The sequence below is a fragment of the Oncorhynchus keta genome, chromosome 18 (genome assembly GCF_023373465.1).
Source record: "Oncorhynchus keta strain PuntledgeMale-10-30-2019 chromosome 18, Oket_V2, whole genome shotgun sequence".
Lineage (NCBI taxonomy): Eukaryota > Metazoa > Chordata > Actinopteri > Salmoniformes > Salmonidae > Oncorhynchus > Oncorhynchus keta.
In genome coordinates this window covers 3,554,928-3,568,604 of record NC_068438.1, presented here as the reverse complement: position 1 = coordinate 3,568,604, position 13,677 = coordinate 3,554,928, and the positions used below count along the sequence as shown (strand labels likewise).

The 13,677-nt window shown below is 39.8% G+C and overlaps 1 protein-coding gene across 2 annotated transcripts; it reads left to right on the top strand.

Annotated features, from left to right (window-relative positions):
• The first annotated feature begins 3,122 nt into the window (after positions 1-3,122).
• Positions 3,123-10,101, top strand: LOC118397069 (short stature homeobox protein 2-like). Of its 2 annotated transcripts, none has more exons than XM_035791489.2 (5): positions 3,123-3,588; positions 4,956-5,164; positions 7,364-7,421; positions 7,948-8,036; positions 8,572-10,101. In XM_035791489.2, the coding sequence occupies exons 1-5, from the start codon at positions 3,342-3,344 to the stop codon at positions 8,827-8,829; spliced, it is 861 nt and encodes a 286-aa protein (XP_035647382.1). In that variant the 5' UTR covers positions 3,123-3,341; the 3' UTR covers positions 8,830-10,101. The 2 variants fall into 2 exon arrangements, with proteins under 2 accessions (XP_035647382.1, XP_035647381.1); XM_035791488.2 differs by having other exon boundaries at positions 3,126-3,588; positions 8,536-10,101.
• The last annotated feature ends 3,576 nt before the right edge of the window (positions 10,102-13,677 follow it).

The following is a 13,677-nucleotide window of genomic DNA, read 5'->3' as shown; positions in this document are numbered from 1 at the left end:
ATTTCAAACATTTACTTATACAGTGACTGTAAATTTGGGGGAAAAACAACAATTCATACCAGGTATCATACGACAAAATATTCCTCCTTCATTTGAAAACCACTCGAAATACACCACCATGCACTGCTCAAAAGACTAAACTAGTAGATCGAGAGCACATCGATTGAATAACGCTCAGATGAAACATGCAGGCAAGATAATCAACAACAGAGCTATCGTTCGTATGTCTCTCAATCAATGATCTCTATGATACTCATGTCATATTTTACAATTGTGTATGTTTAGCCTATATTTCGTGAAGTTGCATAACTTTTGTTACGTTATATCGTATATAGCCCAGGCTATGGGAAACAGTAGCCTGAAGTTGTAGGCCTATAATAAAACGGTCATTCTTTTATTTTGAGATATTATGAGTGTAAAATAAACTGTGAATGCCGAATAATCTCCGAATTGGTTATAATTACAAATCTTACTGCTCATGTCATTTGAGGAAAATGTAGACTTGTAGACCTATCAGACCTGCAATCAAGATTACATTTTTACAATTAGTCTACATTTTAATCATTTAGCAGACGCTGTTATCCAGAGCGACTTACAGTTAGTGCATTCATTTTAAGATAGTTTGGTGGGACAACCACATATCACAGTCCAATCACATATTTGGCGCCTCACATAGAATATAAATTATCATTAGGCATATTTCAAAGGAATATCACCCACACTCTCACTCTGATTCGGCACTGAAGTATTTCTAGGCTAATCAGATTTCACGCAACTTGACGCATTAGGACTTGAAGTCCATTATAGAGCAGATAGTACCATTTCTTTGTTTTTTTGTCTTGCTTTATGGTTAAGATTGTCGCATTGCATTCAAATAGTACGATATGAAAGCCATGTCAATGATGTCAGACTATTCCAAGTTCCTTCTTATAACCTACTTTAACAAAGGATTCTTCCCAAATAGACTACCTATTAAATAAACGAGTGAAAGAAAGCATTTGGGGTTGCTTGAAGAACATTCCTATGTGCACCCCATGCATTTGCTCTCATTAGGCCTACTTTGAATTAATAATAATAATTTGATAGGTTTAGGAATAATTTAAGCCTAACATGTATTGTGCTAGAATTAATTGAATAGAAATGTTGCTCTTTGGTCCACAGGTTTTGTCTTCACGCGCGCAACACGCACGCACACACACACACACACACACACACACAAACACACATACGCAAAAGGCACACTTACCCACATACCCACACAAAGGGAGCATATCATTTTTGGGGGGTTGATTATCCATTTAGGCCTATTAGAGTGAATACAGGTTATATAGCATATAAACTCCTAAAATACCATAGTCCTAGTCTAAATAAATGTCCGATAGCCAATAGTTTTCTTGTTTCTCGGTTTTCCTATGTTAAAACTTTAACTCGGAGATGTTTCCATGGTAGCTTACCTATGCGGAATGCTAACTTTTTATTAACTTATTGGAAAGGGTGTTCTATTAGTAGCCTAACCTTTACGACATCCCACGTTGAAATGGATCGAACATGCTTATCTTTGCAATTGATAGAACTTAAACTACTAAAGTGTGTAGGTCTTTGTACTTATTGTGATATAAATAGCAGTTTACAGATTAACTTAAATTCTCTAGCCTAATAGCAGCCTATAATTTCTGCTGCTTTTAGAGGCAGCAGAAAAATAATTAATGCCTAAGGTTCAAGAGCGGAGACATCATTAATTTTTAATAAGGGGAATTGTTCGAGCCTGTGTGTGGAAAAAATATTTTATATAGATTATCAATAAACGCGCTTAATTTTGCATCAAATTTACAAGTGATAGCCTATCATACAGCTGTATCCCATCCCATTCCATTCCGGTTTATATTTAGCCTTTTTCAGTTCACTTAATTGCTTTGTCCCCACGGCATCCAGTAACCTTCACCGTAAATGAACCATTGTTTATTTATTTTGCAAATGTGCAATAATTTCAATAGGCAGTCAACTTAAGAAACCATAATTAACACGCCCAATGGCAACGCATCACATGAAAAGCTTTAATTAAACGTTTAGTTGCTGTTTAACATTCTAATGGCGTGAGAAAGTCTATCGAGATTTGATATTAACCAATATAGTTTCCCTAATGACTTCAGATTAATATAATTGCTGAATTAAAATGTAAATACATTATCTAATAAATTAAGACAAAAAATGTGAGATCAGTTTTATCATTTCAGTTGTCATCTGAAGACATTTGAAGAACAAAATCTATTGATCATAATTATCTGGTCATTCACAGCCTCAATTAAAAACAGGCTTGTAAAAAAAAAAAATCAAAATCGAATAATGAATTATGCTATCTTCCAAATCATGGGAGAAATATGTATTACTTTTATAATTTGTATTATTATTATCATTATTATTATCATTATTATTATGATTACTATTGCTATTATTATTATTATTGTGATTATTATTAATATGATAGCTCCTTATCAAATGATTGCTCTTACAAATGACACACTACAAATTACTAACAAGTAACATATACAAACTATCAACATGCAGAATAGTTTATCTGCTATTGCTTCAACTATGTGTTTATTTGCTGTTATTGGAGCAGAAAACATTGTTCAAACGCGTTATCGTTGCATGTGAGTCAAGGTGAGTGTCTGGTTACGGTGAACCTCCACCAAGCATCCCAGTTGGTCCTCTCTTTACCTTTCTCTCTCCGCATCACTGTCGCTGTCTCTTTTTTTCCCAGATCACAGAGATTTGGAGGAAGCTCGGTTATGTGCTCCCCGCACGAGCTTGTCATTTTCAGTTTTAGCCACACCCCTGCAGAAATCCTGCCCATCTCCCTGGTGTTTAAAAAACTAATTCAGGACAATAGCAACGAATCCACGCTTAATTAAATTAATTAGTCCTTCTTGTCAATCTTGGATTAATGGCCAATAGCAACCTCGTAAGAATGATGTGAAATCTGAAGGGCTGCTAATGTGTTTTTCGATGCTGTCAGTACAGGCGAAGGGAAGGGGGCTCATCCCGGCATCCTGAGGGGAGGTAATTTGCACAGATCAAGGGGCAGGCGTTGCAAAGTATAAATACTGTGACTTCAATAGCGGATCACCAGCAGGTTGGTACTCCGCAGCAAGAAGAATTTGTCGAGATCTTATACATTTAGCTGCAGCACGAGATCCAGAGTTGGCAACAACATCACCTTGCATTTAGGTCGTCTAAAATAAACACTCTTGATGTCTTAAACTGTTGTGGAACTGAGAGAGAGAGAGAGAACGAGAGAGCGAGAGTGAGAGACCAAGACGAGGAGATCTCTTGGAGCAGTGATGGAAGAACTTACCGCGTTTGTGTCGAAGTCTTTTGATCAGAAAGTGAAGGAAAAGAAGGAAGTGATCACGTACAGGGAGGTGCTGGAGACCGGATCCGCGCGAGCCAGGGAGGGTCTCGCCAGCGAACCGAATCGCGAGGAAATGAACGATATCGCTCGGGTAGACGCGCGATCGCCAGGCAGGGAACCGGACATGCTGGGGCCAGAGAGAACCAGGGATGTGGGAAGCCCGAAACTGATCGATGGTAAACTAGCCTCCTGCTATGCGTTCATACGGTTTTCTTATGCGATGTACTATAATGTAACTGCTTTGAGGTTAAACAAAGTCAACATCTTTTTGAATTATGCTCTAACGTTCATACTTTGGGAATACCCCGTGCGCTAACTTTGACAAACATGTCACCGGCCTAGTCAAAGAAAATATCCTTGCATGCTTTTGTGTATATCGCTGGGGGAAAAAACAATGAAGGTGTTTCTATAAGTTGGTATGTTTTAGCACTCTTTTGTATTTTTAATTTTTCCCAATTACACGTTTAGCTTTATGTGACTGTGAGGGACACTAAAAGTAAGCTTACGTTTATAGCCTAGTTGTTGTCATAATGTGTAGTGGCTGTGTAATGCAATGTAAGAGTGTACTATCAGGTCCACAATTGAATTAGGTAGGGCTATCCGGTTAAGTGCTTTTCTGTCTGAAGAGAAATGGTATAGCATGCCTTTCAAAGATCAACGCATTTATTTTGGAATGATCAAGTCCACAATTGGACCATGGCTGGGCACTGTGTAACCCTATCTGAAGCGCGATGTAATTTCAGTAACAAGAAACAATGTGCTGTATTGAGATATTCATCAACCGCATACAGACAAAAAAGGCTGGGAGAAAAGATGGCTATTTTAAATGATCCAATAACACAAAAAAATCAACAGGCCTAGCAGAAATGATTTATATTCATCTGTGATTATGTTTTTCATACGTGTTCTCTAATCATTTAATTGGATTATGTCATCAGTAATTATGCATCCTAATCATAATAATAATAATATTAATTGGAATAGGTATTTTCGCTATTATTGACGAACATATTGATCACTAATTGCATTGGCCTAGGTCGAACAAATAGCCTAATGTTGCATTAGCTGGGATGGTCATCTTTTTACGTCTTCAAATGTTAATAATCAGTCGTTTCACTTTATTCAACCGTGGAGAATGACATTGGGCAGATACAATTAGATAAATCACACACTTGCACAACGGGTAGGCCTATACCTTAGTACAAGTCATATCACAGCCATTACAATACAATTGAAGTGACATCATGAAAAATATAAACCGAGCTGCTGATCCTATATCCTAAACAGGAAAACACGAGCTATGATAAGCGATAGGACATCCAACAGTGAGCAGCACCTCAATGCATATTTATAAGGAGTTAACAATTGAAGACCTTTCTGTAGGACTACAAAACATCCGAAGCTGATATTGGTTTAATGCTTGGGAGGATGGATCCACATGTTCGCTTTAGGAAGGTCGTTGTGTGATGCCTCCTCCTCTACCCTTGTATAGCTGAGGCCTTTTTACTCACACTCATTCATTTGCTGCTACCCTTCTCTGTAGGTACCACGCACATGAAAGAGAGAAAAGAGGACACAAAGCAAATGGAGGACGAGGCACAGACTAAAATCAAGCAGAGGAGAAGTCGGACTAACTTTACACTGGAGCAATTGAACGAGCTAGAGCGGCTATTCGACGAGACCCACTATCCAGATGCCTTCATGCGGGAGGAGCTGAGCCAGCGGCTAGGGCTGTCCGAGGCTCGAGTACAAGTAAGGGGCTCTCTATCTTCTTTAGGTTTGTTGTCTATGTGTAAAGATGTCGTGTGTTGCTCATATTAGGAATATTTGACAAAAGATAACCCGATGTCTAGAGAGGAACAGTTGTCCTCATGTTCTCGACTATACTTTTACGCACAGAGGGAAACCATGTACCACTACCGGTCTCTAGAGAATGGGGTTTATTTACATGCTCCTTGTGGCTTTTTTTGGGGGGCATAGCACCATTCTAGAAAGTTACACTATAAGCAATTGATCAACATTTTATAGTTGATGTATTTGGCTATCAAAAAAACTAAAACTGAAATGTTAAAATGGATGATATCTAATTTTCTGAATATGCTGTGTGTCTCTCTCTCTCTCTGCGTGTGTGTGTGTGCGTGCGTGTGCGCGCGCGCGTGTGTGTGTGAGCGAGAGAGAATAAAGAAAGTGAGAATAAAGAAAGAGAGAGTTATTCCATGTAAAAAATAATAACGCTGTACAGTGTATCTCAATTAAGGCCTAGCATCTTGTCATATAGGTAGGCCTATCGTGCACACCATATTGTGCCAAGTTTCAGATTACAATTTTGTTTAAAAAAAATATTATTATACGATCAATTTAATTTTAAATCAGACATTCAAAATCCTGTAGAAAACAAACACAATATTTGTCCTCACTTTATAAGTAACCTATATATTGCTCGCACGAGATACATCTGTCTTGTATTTTTTTCCACCGGAAAAGACCATCTGTACTACTGAAACCCAATAAGCCGTTTCGGAGAGGGGGGGACTTCAGTCTCTGTGTAACCGGAGAAGAGTGACTGAGCCGAGCAATGACAATGAACATAGACATCGGTTCTGATCTGATTTATCAAACCCCATAATATCTTATTTCAGCCTCTTTCATCCCTTATGCATCGGCCCAGGGAGACGACGGAGCGAGTATTTATTCACTGAATATGTCGGTTCTTTCTAAAATATCATAAAACGAGCCAAAAAGACCTCCCTCCCCCATAAAAGTTAAAGCAAGCGCTTTTTGCAACGTATCCCGGCGAGAGTTGGAATTTTACCAAGGCGTATTGTGTCACAAGCAAGGCGAGTGCAAGGAGCACAGCTCGAGGATTTACATAAATTATGTATTATTTTCTTCCCAAATCAAGATCTGCTGCTTTTTCTATTTTCAGTACATGATGTAAACGACCATGCGATTCATGGGGCCCTTTTCTAGCCACAGTTGCATGCAGGGATGAAATGACCATTTCCGGCACAAAGGCCAATTTATTTTTGTTTTAAAGTAGCAACGTCTTTGCTTACTTCGCGGTGGACTATTTGCTTCTGTTTTCAGTATACGTAAAGTTGTATAATAAAATCAATAAGACACGAGATGTGTGTTATATTGCATTGTTGACACGGCTACGTGGTCAAAATATGAGGTTGGCGCTTACGACATATTGATAGACTTATCAATATCATTTCCATTCTGTCCATGATGCGCTCTGTGCAGGAGAATTGGTAAACTGTGTTGTGGGCTAATTTATCCACAGCTTTGTAGGGGATTCAAAGTAGATTATCATAGTAATGAGACGCCTTATCTCCGTTCCAAGATAGCCTACTCCTCGGAACATTATGCTTTTAAAGACATAAAGGAAAATAGCTATCCTCAGAAAGAGCTTTGTGTAGGGCGTGTTATTGCGGTAATTAAACGAAACTGTAAAGCATTTAAATGCTTCAGTAACATAGATTTTCCTGCAGATTAAAGGTAATTAATTTCACCAGCCATTAATGAGAGAGAGCTTTTCTCAGATCACGTTGCTCAGATGTCCAAACCCGTAATCACTTAATGCTATCCGATATCAGAGAAGCAATTCGGTTCTTCTGGGACGCTAATCTATAGAAAGATGAAACCAGTGCTGAGAAGGTAATTTATTTTGATCAAATATAGCCTGCAAATGTCAAACAAGTGTGTTTACACAGCTATAATATGATAATAACATTCCCCCTTTTCGTTGTGGTCTACTTTCTTACGTTGTATTTAGCCAGCCCCCTTGTACATGTAATAATTAAAATCTGGTGTTAAGCGTGCGCATTAATATTTCAGGGCTCCTGTGGGATATTGTTTTTCTGCGGTTGTTGTCATTTTGAGCGGAATTACACATGCCCTCACAAGCAGCTGCCAATCACGGTCACTAATTAATTTCTCTCCCCGCAGGTTTGGTTTCAGAACCGGAGGGCCAAATGCAGAAAGCAGGAGAATCAGTTACACAAAGGTGCGTTTTTATTCTTTGTCCATCTGCAATATCCTTTTTACGCGTCGTGATAATAATGGTTTACATTTGTAAAAGGGTTACAAGAACATATTTGAAAACCATAACCATCAAGTGTGCCTACAAATTGAAATGCATCAAATGCACAACAACAAATGCTTTCCAACCCTGTTCCTGGATAGCTACCGTCCTGTAGGTTTTCACTCCAACCCTAATCTAGCGCACATGATTCTAATAATTAGCTGGTTGATAAACTGAATCAGGTTAGTTACAACTGGGTTTGGATTGAACAATACAGGACGGTAGCTCTCCAGGAACAGGGTTGTAGAGTCTTGCTACAGGCTATATGGTGCAAAAAAATCGATAGCGTTTGAATGGCAGTAGGCTCCCTGAATCTTTATCCTGATGTGCTATTTGCACGCCATTATTTTGGATAATGGAATTGTTTGTTGTTTCCAGAGTATAAATATTTGCCTCAATTATAATCTGGAGACTATTTCCCTTACATATGTCCTATCTTTTCTTCCAGGAGTTCTCATTGGAGCCGCGAGTCAGTTTGAAGGTTGTCGCGTAGCGCCATATGTCAACGTGGGGGCCTTACGGATGCCATTCCAACAGGCAAGTTACTTTGAAGCGTGCAGTCTTTGACTAAACCAATCACCAGACTGATGTCTTGGCACGGGCCTTGTCCAAGTGGTATGGGACAACAGTGTTCCAATAATAGTGGGTTACAAAAATCTTATTCAGATAATCCTATAAGGCCTTTAGGCTTGTTATCAGACCCCAGTCGTTAGAGATTCTTAAATGGTGTCCTCAAGTTGTGATACAGACATTTGATTCAATTGATATAGTGTGTTTTATATCGGCTTGCATTTAACAATATGAATCAACAGACATGCGGGTTGGATTCTCAATTCCATCTCAATTCCATCTCAATTCCATCTGAAAGGGACTTGAAAAATGTATTGAAAATGCCATTTTCAAATTCATATAATCGGATCTTGTAATTGAAATGGTATTGGACCCAATGAATACTTTATGAAATTAATACAAGACAGCCTTCCACAAGTTAGCTAATATGTTTCTCCCCTCTCTTCCCCCATCCGTGCGTCCGTAGGATAGTCATTGCAACGTGCCGCCCTTCTCCTTTCAGGTCCAGGCGCAACTGCAGTTGGACAGCGCGGTGGCCCACGCGCACCATCACCTGCACTCTCACCTGGCAGCGCACGCCCCTTACATGATGTTTCCGGGCCCGCCATTTGGTTTGCCCTTGGCTACACTCGCGGCTGAATCCGCCTCTGCTGCCTCGGTTGTGGCCGCAGCTGCAGCCGCCAAAAACACCAACAAAAACTCCAGTATTGCAGATCTGAGACTCAAGGCCAAAAAACACGCGGCAGCTCTGGGACTGTGACTAGGCGTGCAACAAGGCGTCTATGGCGTCTAAAAAGGCCTACATTATTGACTTGAGAGTCATCAACAACGCAGAGGCATCAAAACAAAACATGCTTTACAAAGTGAAAGCAAGGACATATATGTTTTTTTGTTTGTTTTTTAAACGAAGGACATCATGTATAACTATAGAAAATAGGCTATTTATGAGATAAAAACAAAGATAGACTGTGAAATCGATAATAAAGGGCGGGAGTTGATGTAGGCTAAGTCTTCACAAATGCCACGTGGTAAACTGCACCAAAGTGAAACTAGGGTGGAGGTGTCAACGAGCAAGATTTCCAAGAGGAACGATGCCGCATGGGACGTTCGACTCTTTGTGAAACAAGGAGAACTATTCTGCGTTGTTTTTCATTATTAGGCTATGTTATTTCCTTTTGACACTATAGAGGCTGGCCTCGTTATATTTCAAAAACGTGTTCTCTGTAAAGGAAACGGAAGCGGATGTTCGTGAACGAATAGAGACAACAACAACAAAAAATACACTTATGTGACAGGTTTTTTTCTGTTCTTTTTCTTGTCCAAATGAAAACTCCTCTGCAGTGTTGCATGAATGTCTTTCCTCACAGATGACGTTATTTTAGTCGGTTCCATTTCACTCTCGTGCTCTTCCTCCGTGGACAGCAGACAGACAGACAGATACTCCGAGGACCTGATGAAGCTCTCACTTCAAATGTCACAGTATTTGGATCTCTTGGCTTCTCGACGTGTCGGGATGTGTGGAATTCAGACATTTGCCCGAAAATGTTACATTATTTTGTGAATGGTGAACTTCCGTTAGTCTATGATGTTTTATACAATTGCAACGGAGTGCATTTGCGAGTGATTCGACCCACTGAATGCGCAATATATGTCACATGTTAAGAACGACAAAATATTAGGTCAATAATTGCAGTAGGCTATATGTGAGACGGTACGGAGCACATGTAAAATATGTTAATACACAAGAAACATGCATTATTTTTTGTTATTTTGTGGCTTATGAGTGCATTGTGAGAGCATTTTTGTTTTCTATTTTACTGTCCTTCCGTGTGTAAAAATCATGTGCATTCTGTAGGCTATGTAATGTTGATGTTTTTATAACAGTGAAAGTGAACGTAGCCCTACCTGAGGCACGGATTTCTAAAAATATCATAGAAATTCTTATACTTTTTTCATCACTTATGTGAAACGTGAAGTCACCTGAACAACATGTTTTCGGTTCATAGAATAAATCAACTGAAGTTTCTTTCTATGATAGACTCTGTTTACATTATTTTTTTCATTCAAATGTGTCTCATGTGTGGGGTGTAGCCTAGTTTCGATGGATAAACTTGTTAAAAAATATATTAATTTCATATGATTATTGCCGTATTATTCCATATTATTTTTTGCACTAAGGGTATTATTACAATTATTATAATGGGCTAAGATGCATTATTATTATTTAGTCTACTACTTATACAGCTTCTGCTACTACCATTGATTGTATTCAGGTTGTAGGCCTTGCCTACACAGACTTATGGAAGGCTACATAAATTATTAATGTTTCGATATATTTGATCCAGTCGTGTCAGGCCCGTTTAGCCACGTGTTCTTTTTTTCTCAGGATCATGGACATCTTTGTCATAGTCCCTAACCTTTCCAAACCAGTACATTATTCAAAATGTTTTGTTATATTTCAGACCTCTGTGGAAAAGGTGTCAAATATCGCATTGAATACGATAGTAAAATGCTTATAGAATATTACAAGTCCATTAAATACACCGAAAAATCCCGAAAAGACACGAAGACTGTTTGATGGCGTGTAATGATGGCGTGTAATGATGGTGTGTAATGCCGGTGTGTGGCGATGTAGCTGTTTCGGGAACTTTTCTCTGGTCTCGCCTTACAGTTGTCTCTTCTGTAAGGCCAGCTCGTTTTACACACATCATTACATTTCCAATAATTGCTTTATTCCAGATGCTTTCAAAATATACCATAGGCTACATTTGAAATATGTTCCTTGAACATACCATTGAAAAAATCAATTTGAGAATTATTTTATGGTGAGCAAAATCATTGTCTATTAGGCCACTGTTTGGCATGACGCTCAGATGAATTCGTTTAGTTTTTAATTCCAAACACTTGTACAGACAGATTGGAAATGTCTGCACAGTTTAATATGGTTAATTGAGACTGCGCGTCATGCATAGAGACCCCTTGACTTCCAGAGCAAATTGGCCTGATTTGTTTCCGGAAATCTTAACCGGCCATTACTGACGATTTAATAAACACCTGACACGAGAGCCGATTTTAGAGCAATGCGGATCACATTACCAGCCAATATTTCCATACAAAACACAATGTCTTTTGCTATTAATTAATACCGCTCTCACAGATGCACTAGACTCTAGAGTGCTTGTGTATCTTTCCGTTTGGGTTGGATTCAGACGCCAAAACTATTGAATTATTGATCACTCCCCTTACCAGTAGTGGAGGAGAGAACGAAACCGGGCCTGCTAATGGAGGCGCGCGCACTTGCACTCATGTAAATAAGTAGGGGCCATTCCCATACCAGGTTCCTGCTACTTTAGTCCGTTTTTTAAGTCAGTTAGACAGCAACCATTCTAATGACTTGCACGTGCTGGGATAGAAACAGGTCGTTTAAGAGTGGAGTTGTTTTTAGTTTATATTTGTATGTTTCTAGAGACTATTTCTACTATTACTGCTATGTTGGGGGTCACCATGGTTTGCATGCAGCCTATTGCTCCCTCTCTCCAGGCATCCATATCAGTTTTGAGGTGGAGGGCCTGAGAGGGTCCGAGGAGACAAGGAGACGGGGACACACAAGTGCTTTTCTAGATTAGCCATGGGGCGAACAACGACTCTCACTCTCCTTTCCACACACTCTCAAGACACAGGTTCCACACCGCCACCGGGGAGCCAGACACCCCTCCCCGCGGTCTGTCTTCCTCTTTTCCCTCCCTCCCTCCCTCCCTCCCTCCCTCCCTCCCTCCCTCCCTCCCTCCCTCCCTCCTATACTTCTCAGGATCTCTCTCTCCGTCTCTCCATTATCCATCTCTATACACTGAATCACAGGACGAAGAGTTCAACAGACGCGGTGTAATCAAGACTCAAGAGTCCTTGGAGCATGAAAAGACACCAGAAAATACAGCACCAACACCAGACATCTAATAAGCCCCCTGGCAAAGACACAACCCCAGCCCATATTAGTCACACCATGCTTACATCTCAAATGGCACCCTGTTCCTTATATAGTGCACTACCATAGCTCCAGGGCTTTGGTTAAAAGTAGTGCACTAGGGAATAGGGTGCCAAGAGGATCTGGTCAAAAGTAGTGCACTATATAGGGAATAGGGTGCTATTTGAGATGCTGCCCATACCACCCGGTTGGTTCCCTAGCAAAGAATCCTTCATATCAACTGTTCGTGACCTGTTGCTAAATTTACCTCTCTATAATCATGCTGCAGACAATAACATTGCAGTATCATTTCCTGTGCAAAGGCACTTGGGTCCTTTATCAAATGAGCCCTCGTATAACATTTTCTTTGCTCACAGTGGTGTCAGTTTGTTTCATCATAAGTTTGTTTATTTTGGTACGAAAACAAAAGTTGTTTTATTGTCACCGACACCAGATAGGTGCAGTGGAATGTGTTGTTTTACAGGGTCAGCCATAGTAGTACGGCACCCCTGAGCAAATTAGGATAAAGTGTCTTGCTCAAGGACACATCTACAGATTATCCACCTTGTCAGCTGAGGTTTTCAAACCAGCGACCTGTGAGTTACTGGCCTAACGCACTAACCGCTAGGTTACCTGCCACCCCTAATGGTATTGGGTAGTGGGTATGTAGTAAATGGTAGTGGGTGTGTCAGATATCAACAAGCTCTCACAGTCTCACTGCAGAATTAGACGTTTAGCCACGTCTAATTCTGCAGTGAGACTGTGAGAGCTTGTTGATATTTCTACAAACGTCCAATTTTGAAGTTGCTCCAAACATTACATTTCAAATAGTTTTTGACACCCTGGGTTGACTCCTCATGCTCAGTATTATACATTTTCTCCAAAAGTAAAATGTCAAAGTTGTTACAAATGTCAATTGTACAAGGCTAAGGGTTAAGGTTTTGGATAGGGTTAAAACATTAAAGGAATACTTCGGGATTTTGGTAATGAGGCCCTTTATGAATTTGTGGATACCATGTTTATGTCTCTGTGTCCAGTATGAAGGAAGTTAAGAGGTAGTTCTGCATGGGAATGCTAACTATATTGTTAGTGTAATGATTGGAAGTCTATGGGTATCTACTAGCATGCTAGTTAAGGAAAGGGTTTAAGGTTTGGGATAGGGTTAAAACAAAACAATATAAATGAGTGTTCACCACTGGGATAGCAGCCAGGTCACCCATGATACAAGTCAGTATTAGACGTTCATCCATGTCTGAGGACGTCGGGAGATGACGTGGAAGCCGGCCACTAGGGGCAACAGTGAACACCGTTACCTTCAAAGTAGGTTTTGGTTTTGCTTGGGCATTGTAGACAGGAATGGGTGTAAGTATCTGCCTCTGGTGCCAAAGGTCACATGTTTGAATCCAGGGATGTTTTAAGCCTATCCCAAAACCGCAACCCTTACCTAAACATAAAGAGTTCATCACTAAGCATTTGCCTCCGGTGCAAAAAGTTTGCATGTTCGAATCCAGCGTTAGAAAGTAGTTTTTAAAATATTTTTGATTAAAGCCTATCCCAAACCATTACCTTAACCTTTCGGGAATTATTGCCTAACCTTAAGATTTCGGAGTTAATGCCTGAACATAACCCCAACCATAAAAATTCAGA

Coding starts and splice junctions, on each gene's coding strand:
- LOC118397069 (XM_035791488.2), top strand. CDS start 3,342: ATGGAAGAACTTACCGCGTTTGTGTCGAAGTCTTTTGATCAGAAAGTG. Junction 5,165..7,363: donor TGTCCGAGGCTCGAGTACAA/GTAAGGGGCTCT, acceptor CTCTCCCCGCAG/GTTTGGTTTCAGAACCGGAG. Junction 7,422..7,947: donor GGAGAATCAGTTACACAAAG/GTGCGTTTTTAT, acceptor CTTTTCTTCCAG/GAGTTCTCATTGGAGCCGCG.